We start from the raw sequence: 22,462 nt of genomic DNA, 5'->3' as shown, positions 1-22,462 counted from the left end.
TTTCCATAGTTTCTTTCCTTCGAGTCTCTTCAATTGCAACTACTACATTGTCAAATCTGGATGATAGAGTCCTCAAGATTTTGTCAACTATGTATTCATCTGAAATCCCATCTTTACAGGCCCTCATCTTGTTCACCAATTCTTGTACCTTATCAAAATAGTCAGCCACAGTTTCACTCTCATCCATGACTAAAATCTCAAACTGTCTTCTCAATGCCTGCAATTTCACCTTTGTGTTTCTGTCTCCATCACCATAGGATTTCACTAAGATGTCCCATACCTCCTTAGCAGTGGCAGCCTTGGAGATCTTGTTGAAGATCTTTGGGCTGACACACTGGTATAGCAAGAACCGTGCCTTGCTGTCCAGTTTTACTTGCTGTTTGTAAATTCTTTTCTCTTCTTCAGTGGCCCTGTCACTCAACTCAGGTAACCCTTCTTGTATCACCTCTGAAACGTCCTGGAACCCAAAGATGGCTTGCATCTTGATGCGCCAGTCATCAAACTGCTTTCCATCAAATACTGGTAATGGTCCCTGTATACCTCCAAATCCTGCCATCCTTTCTTGCTGAAATCTTGTGGTTTCTTTGATTTTTCACACAGCCAAAGATTTTCTTTTCTAGATACACACACTTCCAGACAAAGATTACACACCCACTTCACACTTTCACCAAGAAATAGCCGTAGCTCTTGATACCATATTAGATTTTGAGGGCAGAAACGTAAAACACCAAAAAGATGCACTTTACTCTTTTAAGAGTTATACCCACGTGCCAAGAGAGAGAAACAGAGAAATGAGAGGAACGAAAGAGAGACACTCTTTGCTAGGGTTTTCACCCTTCTCCACCAGGCACCACCACCACACGCCGGAGCACACACACACAAGAGAAAAGAGAGACTACAGAGAGAGAATCACAACACAGGTACTGAATATACTTCTGATTTTTCATTAACCACAAATAGAGTAGGTTTACAGCTTTTATACAACTGAAATAAACTGAAATCTGTTTTGTTTATCTAACATATTGAATTTAAGAGGAAGAAATTAAACTAAATAAAAAATAAAAATAACTTTCAAAAGAAGATTATAAATTGTTTAAAAACAAATTCACTCTTTATCTACTAAAAAATTTCTTCTATTTAAAATATAAAACATTTATTTTATCTTAAGCTTTTCTTGTTAATTATTTATTATTTTCATGGCCAAGTTGACTGAGTGGAAAGTCTCCAGAAATAAATCAAGATAAACCTATTAAATTGGTAATAAAGTGAGTTTTTGTATTTCTTGCAGTTCAAATTTTCTCTTTTCTACTTTCCATTTATAAGTCATTATATTTAGGCTTTACAGAATGAATTAGTTCACAAATAAGATTTTTTTTATTAAATTAATTTATTATGGTGTTTTGATTGTTACTTTTGCATTCGTGGAAACTATTTTAATTTATGTGTTTAAAGATGATAAAATGAGTTATAATTTTTTAATTAATCTGATTTATCATAAATTTGAGTTAGACTAAATAGAAAAAATTTCATTTTTTTAAATATAGATTAAATTAAATTAGGTTCGCTTAACACTGAATTATATAGTTTCAAACTAGTTTGAAGGTGAATTAATCCAACGGTAACACTTTATTAATTTTCTTACATTTTTTATAAGTTTTTTATTATAATTATTTACTAATTTGATTTATTTAGGTACAAATTTTGATATTTTTAAATATTGGAGTATTGTTCAATATATTTGAATAATTTAGAGGTTTAATTTTGTTTATTTGCTAAATTATATATGTTATCCTTTAATTTCAAACTATTATTTCTATCATAATATTTGGATAATTAAGGAAACACTTTGATTCCACAACTTTAAAAAAATGAATTAAATCAATCTATTTTCATTGTGTTGCAATAAATATATAAAATAACTTGTAAAAACAAAACATCGTAAGTGAGTCAATCCATTAATCCATAATAGGTCGAATAAGATCACAAAATTTATGATTCACTAAAAAATTAGACAATTGAATCTATTTCTAACCCAACTTGTGGTGTTCCAATTCGTGTGAATCGGATTAACTCACTTTGACATTTCTACGTATTTTTTTGAAAGATTCAAAATAATATATAAAAATTGAAATTTTTTCATCGATGGAAGTTGAGACAAAATATTATTATTAAATGATTTTCATGTCACTCATAACTCTTACCATTCAAAATATATATGTTGTAATTAGAGTGAAAGAGACGTGGTATAATTTTATTTTTTTTCCTCTGACATTTTTACCACTCCTTAACCAAAGATCACTTGAACATGAAATATGTGATACAAATTCCCACTCTTTTAAGTCTCTCGTTATCCCCATGATACAAAATCATTTAAATTATATGATGTATCTTTCAAGCTGAATTTACAATTTGACCAAAAAATAATTATGACATTTTCATTTTTAGAGAAGAAAAGTCACTTAAGTAATAGTGTCTAAAATAATGTTTTTTAAAGTTATGTTTCTCTAAAATCATGTAATTCATGTCTTTGAATATTTTGCTATGACTTTGAGTTATATGATGTACGTGTGAATTTGATTAATGATTTAATCGGTTTAAACAATGCACATTCTTAAAGTAGTACTATGAAAAATATGTGATTTGACAGATTAGTTACATGAATATATTAATATCAATAAGATATTTGTCTTTTATTGATTACCTAAATTACATAAATTAAAAATGTTAGGATTTATCGTTATTAAAATGTGAGAATGTCTTTTAACTACTCTTATGAAATTTTGGTCAAAATTGACATATGAGATTAAGATTAATATAACTAAATGACCTAAAATGATTGATATCATAAAAGACGTATGTGAAGATTTTTGTGTTTATATTTGTAGATTATTAGTTGTAGTTTGTAAATAGTCATAAGATTGTTTATATGAGAATTACTACTCTGTCAATATTAATTTACCTTTAATTGTTTTATCATATGTTTTACGAATGAAAACAGTAATTTAAAATACAATTAGGAATTTTATATTTCCTTTCTTGTTGTTTTTTAAATAAGATTATGTTAGATATTATTATAAAATCTAAACACTTCAAAGTTCCTGTTTATTTTATTTCTCAAAAGAAAAAAAAATCTTTATTGAACAAGATTTTAAATTAGTTTGGAGAAATTATTCAATCAATTGAAAAATAAAGTTAATTACACAAGTTATTTTGAGATAAGGGAAGCTATACATTTATCATTTTATACATGTCATTTATCTATATGTATTGATTCATTTATTTTATTTTAGTGTCGTTATTTTTATTTTATTTAATTATTTATTTATTTTATTTTATTAGTGAAGTGTTTATAACTTTATTTATTTATTTATTATTATTATTTTATTAGTGAAGTGTTGATAATTTGATTTTTATTTTTTTATTGTTATTATTTTTATCAAATCAAGTCCTGGTATCCAGAGCTCAAGTTCGAGACTGAGTTTCAGAAATCATCAATGCTTGACAGAAGGGTGGTTGAAACGTGAAGAGGTTTATCAATAACGTGTTTCTTGGTAAAAGATTGGAAAAAAGAAGAATGGTCAGTAGTGATATCTCATCAGCTAATTATTTTTACTCTATTAATGAGGTGTTTACAACCTGATTTTAATAATGTGTTTATAACTAAATTTTTATTTATTTATAATTATTATTTTTAATATCTAGTGAGATGCTTATAACTTAATTTTTGTTTATTTATATTTATATTTAATTTATTTGGTGAAAGGTTTATAATCTTATTTTTATTTATATTTAATTTTCTTTTTATTTAATTTATTTAGTAATGTGTTCATAATCTTATTTTTATTATATTTATTTTTTTATTTAATTTATTTATTGAGATTTTTATAACTTCATTTTTATTTTTATTTATTATTTTGTTTAATTAATTTATTTAGTGAGGTGTTTATATTCTTATTTTTGTCTATATTTATTATTCTCTCTATTTAATTTATTTATTAAAGATTTCATTTTTATTAATGATTTTGATTTGTTTAATTTATTTAAATAAAGTGTTCATAATCTCATTTTTATTTATTATTTGATTTAATTAGTTTAATTAAGTGATTCTAACCTTTTTCTTTTAAATACATATTATGGTTCTAATTATTTATCTATATCATTTAATTTTAATATTTAATAATTGTTGTTATATATATATATATATATATATATATATATATATTATCTTTTATAAGTCTTATATATCTTTTTTTTAATGTTTACTTGAAGTTTAACATGTTCGTAAAAGAAAAACTTAGTAGTTGGCTTGAGAAAGAAAAAAACTTGATGGCATGTGTTAATCAAAACCAGCATTTATTCAAAGATCTCTAATAAAAATTCTGATTCTCAAGTATGACAAGCATCAGATACCCACCTCCGGAAAGGGTTTAAATAGTTAACAATAAAAACTCTTTAATAATAATTATTACAAACTACTCATATTCACATTAAGACAAAATAGAAAATAGAAATTAGCTTAACCAAATTCGTTTATTATTCAAATAGAAAAGGGAACTAGATTCTTGCTTTGACAAATCATGTGTGTTTTTCCTTCTAGTACTACCTTAGACAATGCGACTACAATTTAATTAAAAATCCATAAATGATCACAAACTTCTAATTTAGTACTAATTTCATATGTCCTTTTATGATAAGTTTGTAAATAACATCAATTTATATATATATATATATATATATATATATATATATATATAAACTTTTAAATAATTTTAATTTAAAATCTACACAGAAGATCACACACACTTTATTTCTAGAATAGTTTAAGAATCCATAATCATAATATATATCTTCACAAATATCTAGGCATCATAAATTAAATCTTTAATCTCTATAAAAGTTTAGGAGATAAAAATCATATATATATATATATATATATATAGATATATATACAAAAATCTAAGTAAGAATAAATTAAATCTTTAGTGTCCATAAAAGTTTAAGAGATAAAGCTATCTTCTAAAATATTCTCAATAGTAAGTAACATCCATCAAAATATAATATTTCACTTATTTTAACATAAATTAAAAAAAAATATTATGGTGATTAAGATAATTACTTCTCATAACATGATGAAAAAATTCATTTAGTGAAATCAAAATATCGCAATTTACTCGTAATAAGTTTCATTACTTAACACTATAATAATAATAATAATCTATAATAATAACAAAGTTGAAAGAAAATAATTTAATTCTCACCAATAAAACAAAAAACAAAGCTCACTTTGTATTCATGTTCCGTCCCAAACCAATACATCATTTTAAATCAAATCATATAATATAATCCTTATATTTCATTTAATTTAACACAACATGATTAATGCAGTGTTCGAGCAACATTTTCCAAGATAGAGGCAATTGTCCATAACTCATCTCTTGCTTAAGTGTGCTAATAACATTTAAGCATTCATACTAAAGGTGTAAATTTGTTTCATGATTTATGGAGTATTTCCAATCTACTTTTAAATAAGTATCTCCTTTTAATGGTCCACTAAACAAGAGTTTAAAAAAGTTTAGTTCTCAAAGCCTCTTTTAAAATGGGTTAGATCCATAATTTATCTTTCGCTTAGGTGTATTAATAGCGTTTAAGGACTCACACTAGAAGTGTCAATTTGATCAATGGTTGATGGGTTAGCCCATTCTACTCCTAACTAAGTCTCCCTTTTAAATGGTCCACTAAATAAGGGTCTAAAAAAGTTTCAGTCCTTAAATTCTTAAAGTAGGTTATGGTTAAGGCCAAGACTTTAAATAGCTTCCAAATATAAGACCTTTAATATAAGACGAAGGTCAAACCGAGTCTACCTAGATTGAAAACTTAGCTGAGTTGGTAAGGATCAAAGGTAGAGCTGAGTCGACATTTGACCTTGGTCAAAGGATAAATAGAATCAAGGTCGAAGGTTAAGACGAGTCAATCTAAGCTAAAGGTTGAACCGAGTAGCTTGAGATGAAGGTTGAGACGAGTGAGTCTAGGCCAAAGGTCGTGATGAGTCGACTTGAACCAAAGGTCAATATGAGTTGACTTGAGCCAAAGGATGAGCTGAGTCTACTAAAGGCGAAAGTTGAGCCGACATAGTCTAGACCGAAGGCCAAGATAGTCTAGACCGAAGGCCAAGATGAGTAGACTAGGGCCAAAGATCGAGTTAAGTTAACCTGGTCCAAAGGTTGAGGCAAGTCGACTCGGGCTGATGGTCGTCCTAAGTCCGCTTAAGTTCAAGGCCAAGTCAAGTCGAGATGACCCATAGGCTTTTTCTAATATATGGACTTTTTGATCTTATGAGCTTTTTTCTTTGCCCACGTGGGCTAGGTCTAAGCCCTTTAGGCTAAACCAAATTAACAACTCTAGTTTGTACTATATTGCTTGTTTATCTAGACCTTTGAATGATCAAACTCCTAAAATAATAAGAATAAATTTAGTTTGTTTCTCACTTAAATTATAATTCATGTCTTAAATGAGGAACTTTATCTCTTAAACAATCATATGAATACTTATACGATAATGTTTTGTCACAACATTAAATACCATTGATTGAGTAATGTTCAAACAATCATCCCAACACTTAAGTGACTTATGTGACAAGTAGAACCCATGTTTGATTTGAAATTGAATTTAGATAAATATTTTCTTAAATTGAAACTATTTACTTATCTAAAGATCCTTCAGTCATGCTACTCATAAACCTTAACCAGGACTAAATGCAAATGAGATGTAATTACCTACCAAAAACCTAGTCGGGGTATGAGACATCAGGCTAGAGGTATCAAATACTGAAGACCATGAAGAATGGATCACATAACCATGTGTCAAGTATCAAGCACCGAATGTCGTGTACTAGATATCGTGTCTCCCACATTAAGGTGTAAATCTTTTTTACAACCATGTTGCTCGTTGAACTCGGGTACCGCCTACTGGTGCATTCCTATGCCTGTTAAGAACATTTTCACGTTGGGTAACTTAGTCAGAAGAGAACAAGGGTAACTTCTCATAAGTAAGCTAGCCATTGGGCCTTGAACCAATGAGCCCATAATTGAGGCCCAATCAGATGAGGCCATGATCAACAAAATATCTCTATAAATATTATTTTAATCATGATTTGACTTCACCTTTTTTCATTAATCCGAAAATTGACCATAATATCTAATTAAGCGTAAAAGAATCTTCTACAAACATCCCTCCATTTGGTAAAGACAAAGGAAACTTGGAAAACGAATACCAAGTTAATTATAGTTAGTAGGTTGAAAATATATTTTACATGTTATGTTCGATTCCACAAAAACATTATTCAATCTAATTCGAATATAAAATTATAATCAAATCAAATTTCAATGAATACTTATTTATTTTTTAAATAAAAATTTAAATCAAATTTAGAGAAAATAATAACAAACTCAAAGTGTTAAAGGGTGAGAGCAAAAATCAATTCAAACGGTATGCTATTTCTTGAATTGATATTTCAATAAGAAAAAAAAAAACACAAAAGAGATCAAGAAACGAAAAGACAACTAAAAATGGAGGAAAAGGACAATTTTTAAAAATAAAAAATTAAACAAATGAATCATTTATGCTTAATGTTCTCTAATCATATATAAACATGAACCTAAATCCGGACTCTAATTAAGTTCATAAACCTAAATAGAAAAATGAGAACTAAAACAAGAAAAACCAAATTTACGTAAGTTTCTACATAAAAACTTCGTACATTTGACCCAACTTCCAAAAATCTTAGAAAATAATATAAGATTCCATTTTTTTAAAAATAAAATCATATATTATTTTGAAATCAAATAAATATAAAATCCAATGTAATTAGAATCAACAAAAAGTAATATCTATAAGAAAAATTATAAAACAACATGCGCCTATAACAAATTTAATTCAACTAATAACAAATTATTTTGAAATTGAAAATAAAACACAATTAAAATATTTTCAATGTACAATAAAATTACAACTAAATATGTGTGCACAAAAATATGTGTATCAATTTTTACATCTATATTTCATATCAAAACAATATACATAATTATAATAATATATATTCTTAAAAGATTGATTTGATGATTAAATTGGAAGGGAAGATGAAAAAAAGTTGAGTTCACTTTGACTAAAATATCATTATTTTCAATATTTCAATGTTTTTTATTGTCTTAATCATATCAGTTATAATTTTAAGTTAACTTTATTTACATAACATATATTCATTATCTATTATTTAGCTTCAAAAATTCATAATAATGGTATAAAACCTAACTTTCTTTAAAAAAACCTCGTTAAAAAACCAACATTTCACTAAGTAATATACATTTATAGTGATTATATTTTTTTAAAGTTTAGAGTATAGGAAAGTTAATAATCAAATACACAGTAAAAAAAAAACTTAATACAAAAATAAGTTTCAATCTCATAAACGTATTTTATCCTCGACTACTTTTTCATTAGAAAAAACATGTTTGGAAAAATAATACGTTGTTAAAAATTTAGAAGAAAAAAAATATAGAAAATTATTAAAATGCTATTTCTGGAAAATAATAAAGTTTCTAACAGCTTAACTTAAAAATTTAATATTCTTTATTCAAAACTAATTTTCTAAATTTCAGTCACATTCTTAGGAATATAGAATTGAGATTAATGTTCAACATTTAGAAAGCCGTCGAAAGAATTCAAAGGTTGTCTTTTACTCTAAGTTTATGTAATAATTTGTTTAAACGGTTAGAATGATATATACGTAAGTCAATTTGATGTCAAAGTTCAATCTTAGATGGTTAATATTTTAATGGCATAGTAAATGTAATTACATATTTTTTACTTTAAACATATATTTATAGATTTTGTAGTAAACTTTTATTAATAACAACCTAATTACAGTGAAATTGTTGATAATCAGACTTTACCATAAATTGTTTAATAATTGCATAATATTAAAGTTAATTCATCTATCTATCAGACTCCACAACCATGCTTTAACCAGTAGTCATAGGTTTTACAAAATGAAAAACAAGTCTCTCAATTTACAATTCATTAAGTATTTTTCCTTAAATTTAAATGCATCTTGTGCTTATGAAACAATTAGTTTTTATAGAATATATAATAAACCTACTTCTACACAAATGCTTTTCAATAGTTTAAAATTAAATGCCAAGCCCTCTAAAGCGTTCCTTCAAATTTATAAAATTAAAGAAAAAGGAATTTGTATTCCATTATTCTTATAAATGTGCAATACCTTATTTCTAGTTGAATAATTATCATCTAAAATTAATCATCATCTTAATTTTATCTACTTAGAAATATTAATTAACCATTAAAGATAAAAAAAAGTATTAAAATGAATAAATATGAAAGACAGCAACATGAAAAATAAATTAATAAAAAAAAACCTCAAATAAGGCTGAGGCCCAATAATAAGTGGGCCACAAAATCAAAGCAACACCTTTCACAATAGCAACAACAACCAACTGCAATCGTAATAATATTAATAATAAAAACTACAATCACACTAACAGACAGGTCTCTCTCATTTCTGCTATTCTTTTTCTCTCGAAAAATAGGAAAGAACTACAAAAAGCGATAAAAAAAAACTAAAATCGCTCTCTTTATCCGCCACTAAAATTTAATAAAAATCTCAAAATTTAATTGAGATTTAATAAATTTTAGTAAAAAATAAAGAGAATGTTTTAGTTTAATAATAATAATTACGTTGATAGAGAGATACTACTAAAACTGGGGACGCATCACGTGAAATCCACGTGCAGATTCTTATCCTAAAATAAAAATCCGAAAGTCCAAGAAGCAAACACCCACACGTTATTCGCCACGTGTCCACTTTCGGAGCCTTTCGTACATTTCTTCTAGTACCCTTCGTAGTAGCTTCTACCCTACCCTTCTACTGCTAATAATACTAACACTAATACTACTGCAACACTTAATCATTTAATTAATGAACTATCACGCGCCGCCACTCAACGCGCTACTGCGACAGCGCGATCTCCAACTGCCGAGCCAGGTAGGAGGGAGCGCTGAGATGCGGGAGGTGACCCTCCGTGTCCAGCCATTGGATGGTGCTTTTCCCGCCGATGTGCTCCTTCATGTATTTGGCCACGGTTTCAGGCACGGACATGTCACGTGCCGTTTGCATGATGCAGCAGGGCACGCAAACCAGACCAAGAATCCCCCTCAGGTCGCTGTTGAAAACCGTGCGCGACACGAACAGCGAGATGTCCGGTCGCATGTTGAACAGCGTCCGAGAAAACTCCCTCACAGCCGTCGGCACGTCCGCCCCCACCGCCAGTGGCGCGAAACCGTTCACCCACGCCTCGTAGTTGGCCTCCATTGCCGAGAACACCTGCTCGATCTCTCCCTGCTCGAATCCCCCATGGTAGTCCTTGTCGTTCAGAAATCTGACAAAATTCAACCACCAGTAAGATTTCTAATCACTCTTCTTCAATCAATTACTCACACATTACATCCTCCTAAATTCTTTTCCCTCGATTACCCTTTCAATTCCACTGCTTTTCGTGGATCAAACTTCAACACTCCCAAATCGTGTTTTCCTTTTTATCTCAAACTCATTATTAAACTAAAGAGCAGTATCTTTAGTTATTATGTTCATAATTACCCTTTCCATTTGATGCGGTAAATGTAACTTGTGATTCCATTACGTGGTTTCAATCCAAACACAGAACAATTACACTCCGTCACACAGTTTTACTCTTGTCAACAGTCTTTTCACCTCAAACAACATAAATTACTACGAAATTGTCAAGTTCGTTGGATCTTACAAGGTTAAGTGAATAAAAGTGTTTTCAAATTTAATCCAAACATACTAGTTCTACATGAGCAAAATCGGCTCATCCAGAGTTTAAATTGGAGACTGAGCACACGAGCGGTAACAAAAGATCGAACCGGAGAGAAAGAAAATTGCAGTAATGGATGAGGATAGGTTTTGGTAGGGTACCTGGGGGAGGCGCCGATGAGGATGAGTTTGGAGAAGAGGTCGGGACGGCGGATGGAGGCTAGCATGCCGATCATGGCAGAGATGGAGTGGCCGACGTAGGCGCAGCGGGGGACGCGGAGGGCCTCGAGGATGTTGAGGAGGTCGTCGACGTAGGCGTCGAGGGTGGTGTAGCGGCGGTAGTCGAAGTGGTCTGGGTTGACGCTGCCGGCGCACACCAGGTCGTAGAGAATGACGCTGTAGTGGCGCGTGAAGTAGGGAAGCACGCGCTGCCACGCCGACTGGTCTGTGCCGAAGCCGTGTGCCAGGACCAGGTACTTGTCGCCGGTGCCCTCAACGCGCACGTTGAGTGCGTCCAGAATGGAACTCCCCATACCGAATTTGTTCAGAGAGAGGAACACTCACACACACGACACACAAGTGGAGTGGGTTTGGTTTGTGTGTGAGAGAAAGAGAGCGCGTGGCCTTTGGGGTTTGAAACAGTTGAATCGAAGGTGGTTGTTTAATTTTATATTTTGTTTCCTTTGTCTCTTTGGGTGCTATTTATAACTGCCACCACCACCCTTCACTCAATCACAACACACCATTCTCCCTCTATTTTGCTTTACCTTTTTCTATATTTTTTCCTTTAAATCCTTTTTTATTTTAATTAATTATACTACTTTTTAATAACACAACTTAGATAGGTTAGGTCTTAGATTTCATTACACAAAAATAATTGTAATTTATTTATTATATAAGTTACTAAATTATGAAAATTCTATTCCTAAAAATATATTCAAAAAGTGTTTTTTTCTTTTACATAAGTTAAAGTAAACTAAATGGTACACGCAGTGACGTACTTGTTTATTATTGCAAAAGCAGATGCCGTATGGAAGCAACTAGAAAACGAAATATTTTTTTTTTATTTCCTTCTATTTGGGAAGTTCTTCACTTTTGACGTACAGTGCGGTATTAAAAATAAGAGTTTTTTTTTATAAATTACGTGGTTAACGTAGTAAGATGAATAAAATTACGTTGCATAGTAAAATGATTAACGAAAATTAAATGTAAAAAGGTGTTAACGGTAGATGAAAGCAAATGTTTAAAGTACTATTATAGTCAACTTGAGGTGTTTTAATGAAATTGTTTTAACCTTTATTACACAGAACAACGAAAGTTAAACTTTAATTAGTAAAACTAAGAATAGAAGTATATGCTAATTATGTGAGATTTATTAGTGAAACTATCATTTTGATTAAACATTTGTGATTGAAAACACTGTTATTTGGTGTGATTTTACTTTCAGGAAAACGAATTTGGTATGATTAGTTGAAAACTTGGACTAATGAGAAATCAGAAAAACAAAGCAAATGGTAGATTTTTGAAGAGGATGAGATGAAGATGCGACATGACAATCATCATAACTTTTTGTCGTGTCCAATTATCCCATTGTACGGACGCAGAAAATTTCACACTGCACTTTTTTTTTTCTTTCATCTTTTTGGTTTTCACCTATTCAGAATTCAGATTGGAGGAATGTTAAAGAATATATTTTTCTATTCCAAATTCGTATTTTGTTTTAAATTTATTAAAAACTACTTTAATGATTATATTCCGAGATGTAATTATTGTAAGGTCTTTTAGTAAGTTAATTTTGACCATCTAAGTAAAAATTTACTAAAATATTTTAAATTAGATTAAGATTTTTATGTACGGATAATGTTATTATCTATTAACTTAAACGATTTGATTTGACTGTTATATTGGCTGATACACGCACGACAGGAAAAAAATGAAAAAGAAAAAAAATTAAAAGATGGTGTGATCTTATTATGGGTTATCATAGAATTATAAGAATGGTTATTGTTTTTGGATAAACAAATAGTACATTTTGACAATAATGTAGCAATGTAATCATTCATTAAAAAATTAAAAGATTTGTACAATTAATAATTTGTAGTTCAAGTTTTATTAAATTTACATTATAAGAATTTAAACGTTTGAAAACATTTTATAACTTTATAAGATTCATTGAATTCTATGAATTTTTTAAAATAATTTAAAAATGGCGAGGTTTTTAATAAAAATAAATTTATATAATTTTTTAATATTTTACACAAAATTCATTTCGCACGTATTTGATTTAACATTACATATAATTTATAGTTATTGTTAAAAATAAATTTTTAATTTAAGGTCAATTCAACCATCAAATAAAAAAATGTGATAAGAAAACTTATTTTTCACATTAAAAGAAATAATTAGCTGTTTTCCTATTCTTATTCTTATTTTTTTTAATAAAGAAATAAAAAGATTTAATATTTTTGTGTTGTGAATTCGAAAATTAAAATAAATAAAATAAAGAGAGTATGAGTTGGCGCATCCATACTCATAGTGGTCAATTAATGTTAATAAATAATCCAAGAAATTTATGTCACAACATCTATTTTTGTCAGTTGGTTCAGCTGCTGCCTCGTACCCGTTTTAATCATATTATTAAAAGATTTTGTCTTTTTCTCTTACAAAATATTAGTCAATCTTATATAATAAAGAATTTGGTCTCAATAATAGCCATAAAAAGTTTATTAATAAAATAACAAAAACTAATATCACAAATAAATATATCTCTTGTCACATTTGTGAGCAATCATATTTCTTATTTAGAGATGTGAAAACGATCTATTTTATTCGATTTAGTTTCATTCATAATGGATTAATGAGTAATGTGGGTTGACTTATTACGAATTAATGATTAACGTGTTCACTTAATGATAATTTTTTTGTTAATTTATAAAAAGAAAAACAACTTTTTTAATTAAACATTAAATAAAATTTAATTCAAATACAATTTAAAACAATATTAAACTCCAAATATAATTTAAATTTTCAAAAACACATTAAAATTTAAATACATTTAAAAATAAAAGATTTAAGATTTTGTATTTTAATATAATTTAACATTTAAAATTTATTTAACTGATTATCATTCAACTCTCAAGGAGTTAAATTTTTAGTGAATCAAGTTTACTTTTAATCTATATCAAAATTTATTTATTTTTTTAATTTAACTCCATGATAAACAAGTTTTAACCAATTTTACAGCTATATTTTTATTATATGTATATATATTTGTTAAATTTCACAAAATCATAAGTAGAAATACCTATTTATATAAATGAAAATTTATTTGACGAATCCATTTAATGGATCATCAAATGTCATTATGCATTTGAAATATCATATAAATATAACAAAATTTAGTTAAAATAACTAAATTTAAACCTTTCTAAAGTTAGGAAATTAAATTTGTTCAAAATTTTGAAAAAAAAACTATTTCTAATTTTCACTTAAAATTAAAAGATAAAAAACATATTTAACCTTTTATTTTCAAGTTGTTTTGAGTGTCCTATATCACTTATACAACCCATGTAGATAATATTAGTATAGAAAAGAACCTTATTTTCCATTAGTTGGCATCAATATAAAAAATGGTATAATTATTATTGGTTATAAATGATATAAAATTATAAATAAAATAAGTTATCAATTGTTAAGAATTAAATTTCAAGTTTTACTCAATCCTACGAAATCAATAGATAAATTTTAAGTTTGATTCAACTTCACAAAATTAATTTATAAAATGATATTTACATTACTTTTATGTATAAATAAATTAACTCATAAAACAAAGTTGATGTTAAAGATCTAACATCAATTATAAATAAGTTTATAATATATATATATATATATATATATATATATATATATATATATATATATTTTGATCTAACATCAACCTTTTTTTCTACTATTCTTTCTTATTTGAGTTAATAAACACGATAAAATCTCTCTCTTTATACAGAAAAAGTACATGAGTACTATTATTTTGACATTCAACAATTTTGTATACACAATTTAGATCTATTATTTTATCCTTCAATTTTTTTTCTTTGTTTACAAGTGCAAAAAGTTATTTTTTTTAATGACCACATAGAAGTAGATTATCAATTGATACAAGTGGTGTATAAAAACATTTTCTAAATATAGTAGAAAGAGTGTTTATCTTTATGTTTAAAGAGTACTTATCAGATTTATAACAATAACAACAATTACATTAAGCTAAATTTCGGAACTCTAAATTTTTATGAAGTTTTTTATGTTATTTATTTGCTGAGTCTTCAAACTATACTGATATTGTTATTTAATTTTTTTAAATGTATTTTAAAACATCAAAATCAATATTTATATCGTGTATTTCGAAGACTCAAACAAAAAAAGACAACACAAAATAACAGATAAATAATCCAAATTCTAAATTCAAATAAGTAAACACAAAAACTCATTCAAAATTCACATTAAAATTAAAAAAAAAAACACGTGCAATGAGAATCTAAGGAAGGACCTAGGTCAAATGTTTTAAATGGCTTATATTTTGGTAGGAAGAAAAGATACAAGTTATTAGAGTAGTAAAGAAGATGTGATTGAAACATATGGAGCATGAGTATTAGAGCACTTTGCAGAAAGAAAATGGTGATGACGACAAAAGAATGACAGAAGGTTAGGTCCTCCATGTATTCATTCATGTTCAACCCACTACTATAACACAATTACACAGTTTTCTGTAGCTCAGTGTTGACGTTTCAAAGATAGATACATCTCCAGAATCTGCATGCAGTTCAAGATCATATCTTAAAGGTTAGAGTTATAAGGTTATCATATATAGTCGAATCTGATTCAATGGAAGTTGCCTTCAACCCTTTCTTTTTCTTCACCAAGCAAACCCCCACACACTTCAATTAATAAAATTATATATAATATTACTATATATATATATATATATATATATATATATATATATATATATATATATGCTTGATCTAGATGGTCCATTTAATTTTCTTTTTTTTCTTGTTTCCGCATCCAAGTTACTGGCCACAGAATAGAGCATTGAGACACAGAAGGATTTGACATGTTGCCTGCACCTTTTCATCACTATCTATATGACAAAGATGTACCATGCTTTAACTTCTCCTTTCTCTCCCTACCTATATGCTACTCCAAACCACTACCTAAAGGCATAAACTTCTACCTTATCTTCACCACCAATTAATTTAACCTAAAAAATAAAATACAATTCTGCTTTCTTTCTCTACCATGTTTTTCTATCACCAGAACTTGTTTGAATAATCTATTTCACAATCCACTCATATATATCTCTCACCATCTATTCTTCATTTCAGATCACATTTTTTTTATCATTCATGATAACCATTTTGAATGCTTTAATTTAACCTCTACATAGCAAAAAGAACTATACATTATCATGTTTTCAGGGTTGGAATTTGTGTGGTCCGACAAAGTGGATAAAGTGATATGATGATCAAAAGGAGCTTATATACAGAGTGAATATAGAAATTTATTTTTTGTGTTGTGGTTGTGTTTTAGCCACTATAATGGATAATGAATGAACGAAAACTAAAGTGTTTTAAATTTTATGTGAAAAAGGAAACAATTTATGGAGTGTTGCATTGCATGATGACAATGATTTTGCACCTTAGAGTTGGAAAAATGGAAGATAAGAGCATGGGTAGGGAAGTTATCCAAAAAGCAAGTTGATAAGCTTTGAATGTCGGGGCCCCAAACACAACATAACGAGAGAGAAACAAATGCAAGTGTTTCAAAAGTTCCAAGGTTCTATATATGATGTTGGCACAAAGGAACAACCTAGTTGGGACAATTATTTTTCCATGTTCAAATTCTTCTGCTGACTCATAACTCTCTCATCTGCGACTCTCTTATTTCTTTAAAAAGCTACGAAATGCTTTGTGATTTAGCACCTTCCATTATTCTTGAGAGAGATGTATAACTAATCACCATTTCATTTGTTTGCTAGTTTAATTTTCCATTAAATGACCATATTTGAAAATTAATAATGGCATCCTTTGAAATATAAAAGTAATAAATTTAAAACTAGAATTTATAAGATCTTTTCATTCATATGTGCTCACACAAAAATAAAATTTAAGACTCTAAATCTTATTTGAAACTTTTGGATTATATCCTTGAATTAAAGGAAATCTTATAAAAATTTTGGTTTAAAAGAAAGAGATGACGATATACAAAGGATATAATATGCAATATTGCAAAAATGTCTTTAACATCACGCTTATAACGTTTTACCACCAAAAATTCAACGTAAACAGTGACTGGTGATATTTTTGTAAATAAAATGTTATTATAGAAGTCAATTCCTTCAGGGTCATACGTCAAATCCTTCTTTAGACGTCGACTCCCCCAAATCAGATGTCAAATCCTTCTTTAGACGTCGGCCCCAAAATCAGACGTCAAAAAGATCCGAAAATATCTCATTTTAAGCGTCAATATTAATTTTTTACGACATAGACGTCGGACCCCCCAAATCAGACGTCAAATTCTGCTTTAGACGTCGCCCCCCCAGATCAGACGTTAAAAAGATTCAAAAATATCTCATTTTAAGTGTCAATATTAATTTTTTTACGACATAGACATCGGGCCCCCCAAATCAGACGTCAAATCCTTCTTTAGACGTGAAGCCCCCATATCAGACGTTAAAAAGGTCCAAAAATAAACGTCGGTGCCCCCCAGATCAGATGTCAAATCCTTTGCCAGAAGCTACAAAATCATAATTGAAAGGTCACTTTTGCAAACATAAGACGTTAAACATAGCAGGGGTCGGCGTCTAATATAGATTACGTATCCCCTTCCCCAGATGTTAATAAACTCCGAAAATATCCCAAAAGTAGCGCCAAAATGGATTTTTTTACCAATTAGGCGTCAAATCTAGAGTGGGGCCGACGTCAAATTCTCTTTTAAACTCCAAACTCTCAAAATGCGAGCCTCACTTTCTTTCACGTTTTCGTTTGAGTTTTTGTTTCGTTCACGTTCACTAGTTACGCGTTTTCTCTCTCGCTGCATTCATCTTCTTCCTCTGCTTTTTCTCGTTCGTCATTAACGTTCAGGTAAGTTTTCTTACACTTTGCACCGTTTAAAATCATTTTGCACGGACTATTTATGTTTGGAGCCATTATGTTTCATTTGCACCGATTAAAATTTGTTTTCAATGTCTTTTGGTGCAGTTCTTGGGCGCATTCTAGGATAACTTCGGCGGCTATTTTTGAACCGTTATTATGCGCATTTTTCTCCTCACCCTCACAGCGGCACCTATCTAGTCCCTCACCTTCACGGCGACGATTTTTTTTTTAAGAAAAGCCCATAAATTGACGTCGGTTGTTCTTACAACAGACGTCAATTAACGTCTGTTATAAATGCAACAGACGTGAATTGACATTTGTTCAAAGACAACATACGTCAATTTACATCTCCCGCTATGACGTTGGACATTTAACAGACGTCAAAAGTCTAAAATAACAGACGTCAAAAGTCTAAAATAACAGAAATTAAAAGCTATTTTTGTGTTAGTGATGATAAATCTCTTGGAAAAGAAGATGCCCTATAATCTAATATTACTACTCTCGATTCTTGTAAATATAAGTTTGATAAAAATAAGTAGTTCAAATAAGGGAGGGTTTATTTTTTAATTAAAAGTTAAAATTAAAATGTTTGAAAAACAATTTTTATTGTATTATTTAAATGATACAAATATTTTTATTGTATTATTTAAATGATACAAATAAATAATATGTGTGCGTGTATGTATGGGTGCGTGTGTGCGAGTGCATATGTGTGTGTGTGCAAATGCATATGGGTGGGTGTGCGTGTACGTGTAGGTACGGGAGTGTGTGTAATTAGTGAAGTTTATTAGAACTGTCAATTCTTCTCACCATAAGGTGTAAAGAATGAAATACGTTATATTAACTTTAAGAATGTCAAAATAAATAAAGTTAGTGAAGATTAATTAATTTTTGTAATTTTATTTAACTTTATTTTTTTTAAATTAAACTAATAAATTCAAACGTCCAATATTATTATTATTTATTTGAAATGTTTTAATTTAATGCATAATCTTATATATTTAAAAATATATTTGTTAACTTGATGTCCGGAAATATAATTTGCGTTTTAGGTATTAAATTCAATCTTATCTATTTAAAGAATAATGAGTTTAGATATTTTTAGTGGTTTTAATGTGACATGATCTCTGATAATATTTTATTTTAGGGTTCCTTCTTATCCTGGTGTTTTGAATTTTCAAAATGTATTTTTGGATGCATTTAATTGCTGGCCCTATCCTTATCATATTTTAAATCAATTTAATGCTCATGTGGTAAACGTGGAATATCATATAAGGTTTCTGAATTTTACAAAATGTAACACAGAGGAGGGTGAGTCGAAGCGAGTCATTAGCAAGAATGATTGGTTTAGAAGCAAATTAATTGGTTATGATTCAACAACAATATTGATCCATTTAGAGTTAAAACATGTTTCCTTAGGTTAAAATTCTACTTCGAAATTTATAAATAGAAAGGTAAGATAAGTTATTTATATTCACTAGTTATTAATAATTTAAACTATCCATATTAATCTGATTTTAGAATCTTTTAAAATACTTTCTAACTAAATAAATGACAATACTAAAACTTGAATTTCAGAATAATTTTCAGACTCCGAACATTTCATCAAACTTTAAACAAATTTCGACCCTACACTCCAATCATAAAACATTTGAAATACTCTCAAAATGTGTTTTTAGTCCCTCTATAGAAAATCAAATTCTGTTGAAATTTCATTATTCAATAAAGACTGAAATAGAAATATATATAATTTATGGTTTTGATGTTCTAACAACATGAGTTTGAAATTGATAAGATAATCAGTGTTATATATATATATATATATATATATATATATATAATAATAATAATAATAATAATAATAATTTATACATCTTTGTTAATGTGAATCTTTAAATAATTGATCGACTTTTGTGATAGTAAATTATTTGAAACTTCGTAATCTTTTATAAAAATAACATGATAGGAAAATAATAAATTAATTCATTATTTAACCTAATTTCACATGCAAAGTTAATTTTTAACTATTTTATCTTTAAGAAATCAATTAGTGACACCATTAAACATTTCCTAAAACATTTTTAGTTCTCTAATAATATTTTAGAATGTTTTCCGATCTTCTTATTTGAATTATGGATTGCCAACTATGAAAAAATTACATCCAATAAATATATACACTTGAACATTTTATTTATCAAGTCTTCACATCTTGAAATCATCAAAAACATAATATTATAGGTGAAGTCTTTATTCAAACTTGTCTTCACCTAAATTATCACATCACTTGAGGTCACTTGCAAACATTAAACAAATTAGTGAAATAACACATGTCCACATTCAACTCAATCCATGTTTAAGGTAATGTTTGCATGATTTTTTCAGCATAACTCATAAACAACATGTATAGGTTAATTTATTTCTCATAGGTTTAGTCACAAAATTTGTGTTTGTGTGTTGTCAAACTTGCATTGGCGATATGACAAATCATCATGACCTATTTTGTCATACCTACATATAATGTGTATATGTCAAAAAAATAATAAACCGAATGTAATGTAAATCACACATGAATTTTTAGGCAATGATGGATGTAAGAAAGAATATTGGGTGATAAGATTTGTAGCGTAAAAATTATATTTTTTAAAGTCAACAACAATTTGCCTCACTTTCATGTGTGACATAAATTTTGTTAATATAGTATTAACACAATTCAAGATACTATGTTACATGAAAGTCTCATAAAGATTCACCATTGTCACTAACCCCATCTACAAGAGGATACATATTTTTTTGTTACATGTTTAATAAAACCATTCTTTTATCTATAATTTCTTAAAATTGAGTTATCTATGTATAATATTTTATACTAGGTTTAATCTATTAAATAATTCATCTTAATATCTTAATTATAGAAGTATCTTAATTTAATTATTAATTTGTATTTAATTTTAAATATGTTGAGATAATATCATTAAAGTTAATCATTGCATATGAAATATTGTCTTTTCTGAAATTTGAAACTTAGTTTTGTTCTTAAAAGGTGTTTCAAATAGTTGAAGAAAAATATATATTTAAATTATCATCATTCTTGAATCATAAGTGATATGAAACTAATGAATATATCCATCCCGATTCATCTTTAGTTTGTCCTTTAATCTCATAGAAGGGTGTCGTTCAAGTAATAGGCAACAATAGAAAACTCTTAGTCAGCAACAAGTACGAGTCTTCTTTTCTTGAATTAAGAAGTTAAAGGAGCCCTTTAGAGATAAAGGAATGTACTAATTAGTAGGGGAACCATCAAGACAATATGCAATAAGTAGAAACTCTAAATCGGGGGTAGGACAAAGGAAACATTTTTTAATTTAATGAGTGGATTGATAGTAGTAGTACCAAGCCAATCTAACTGCGACAGAGGATCTTCTGAGGAACCTTTTTACCATTTGGTGTATCGTCATTAAGTGAGTTTTTGTTCCCTCATAAGACATCAATTTTGCATTTTCAAATCTATTAATGTATACATCCAAAATATTGTCTATTTTAGAGTTTGAAATTCCTTTATGATTTTATCCTTAAAAAACATTGCAAAAAAAACTGAAGATATATTTAAATAATCTTTAACATCAATTTCATATGTTAAAAATTATACATTAACTAGAAATAAAACAAATTTATAATATATAAATAAGTACAAACCTTATATTGTATGTCGATTTTGTAGAGTTGAGTTATATTTAAAATTCACTTTTTAAAATAGTATTAGAAAAAAAAAATAAGTTAGAACTTTATTACAAAAAGAAAAGAACTTTTCAAATCATAAACATTAACTTACATATGTATAAAGAAGTTTTTATGTATATATTGGTACATATATTGTAAACAGACCAAAGTATCCAAAATACTCTATTATAGTTGTAAAATATTTCATTATTAAAAAAAATATCATACCTAAAATTAGAGATATAAGAGTATTGAGATGTAACACTTAAATTTTAACTCTAGACTAATAAGTATTATTACAATAATTTATTGAAGGTGAAGTTAAAAAATATAATGATAATTATGAAAATAGAAAAGAAAAAAATAAAAAAAATATATGAGTGGGTGGGGGTGAGGTGATGCTCCCCTGGTCAAGAAAAAGAGAGTCATACATTGGATTCGAATCCTATCCTTATGATCTGTTGCTCACCAAATCATGGTTGTTGAATTGAGTTAAGTTGAATTAATCCCATCTGCGCCAAAAAGAAAAAGAAAAAACCTTTGCGTGGAACTTCCGTTCAACTAAATGATTCTCATTTTATCCATATGTGGCACGTGCCTCTCCCACAGCCAACAAAATCTTTCTTTAACTTTAACATAACATTTTACTTTCTAATCAATATATAATACCATATAACAAATAACTTTATTATACACAACATTTTAATCATAAATCCGAATTTATTAATCATTTGTACAATCACAGTGC

General features: G+C 28.2%; 1 protein-coding gene across 1 annotated transcript; it reads right to left on the bottom strand.

Moving 5' to 3' along the window:
* Positions 1 to 9,493: 9,493 nt before the first annotated feature.
* Positions 9,494 to 11,524, bottom strand: LOC108336248 (strigolactone esterase RMS3). The gene is made up of 2 exons (XM_017572632.2): positions 11,009 to 11,524; positions 9,494 to 10,451 (listed from the first exon to the last, which is right to left on the bottom strand). Exons 1-2 carry the CDS (start codon positions 11,377 to 11,379, stop codon positions 10,022 to 10,024), a joined length of 801 nt encoding a protein of 266 aa, XP_017428121.1. The 5' UTR covers positions 11,380 to 11,524; the 3' UTR covers positions 9,494 to 10,021.
* Between the last annotated feature and the right edge of the window lie 10,938 nt (positions 11,525 to 22,462).

The sequence above is a fragment of the Vigna angularis genome, chromosome 7 (assembly GCF_016808095.1).
Source record: "Vigna angularis cultivar LongXiaoDou No.4 chromosome 7, ASM1680809v1, whole genome shotgun sequence".
Classification (NCBI taxonomy): Eukaryota; Viridiplantae; Streptophyta; class Magnoliopsida; order Fabales; family Fabaceae; genus Vigna; species Vigna angularis.
This window is presented reverse-complemented; position numbering and strand designations above follow the sequence as displayed.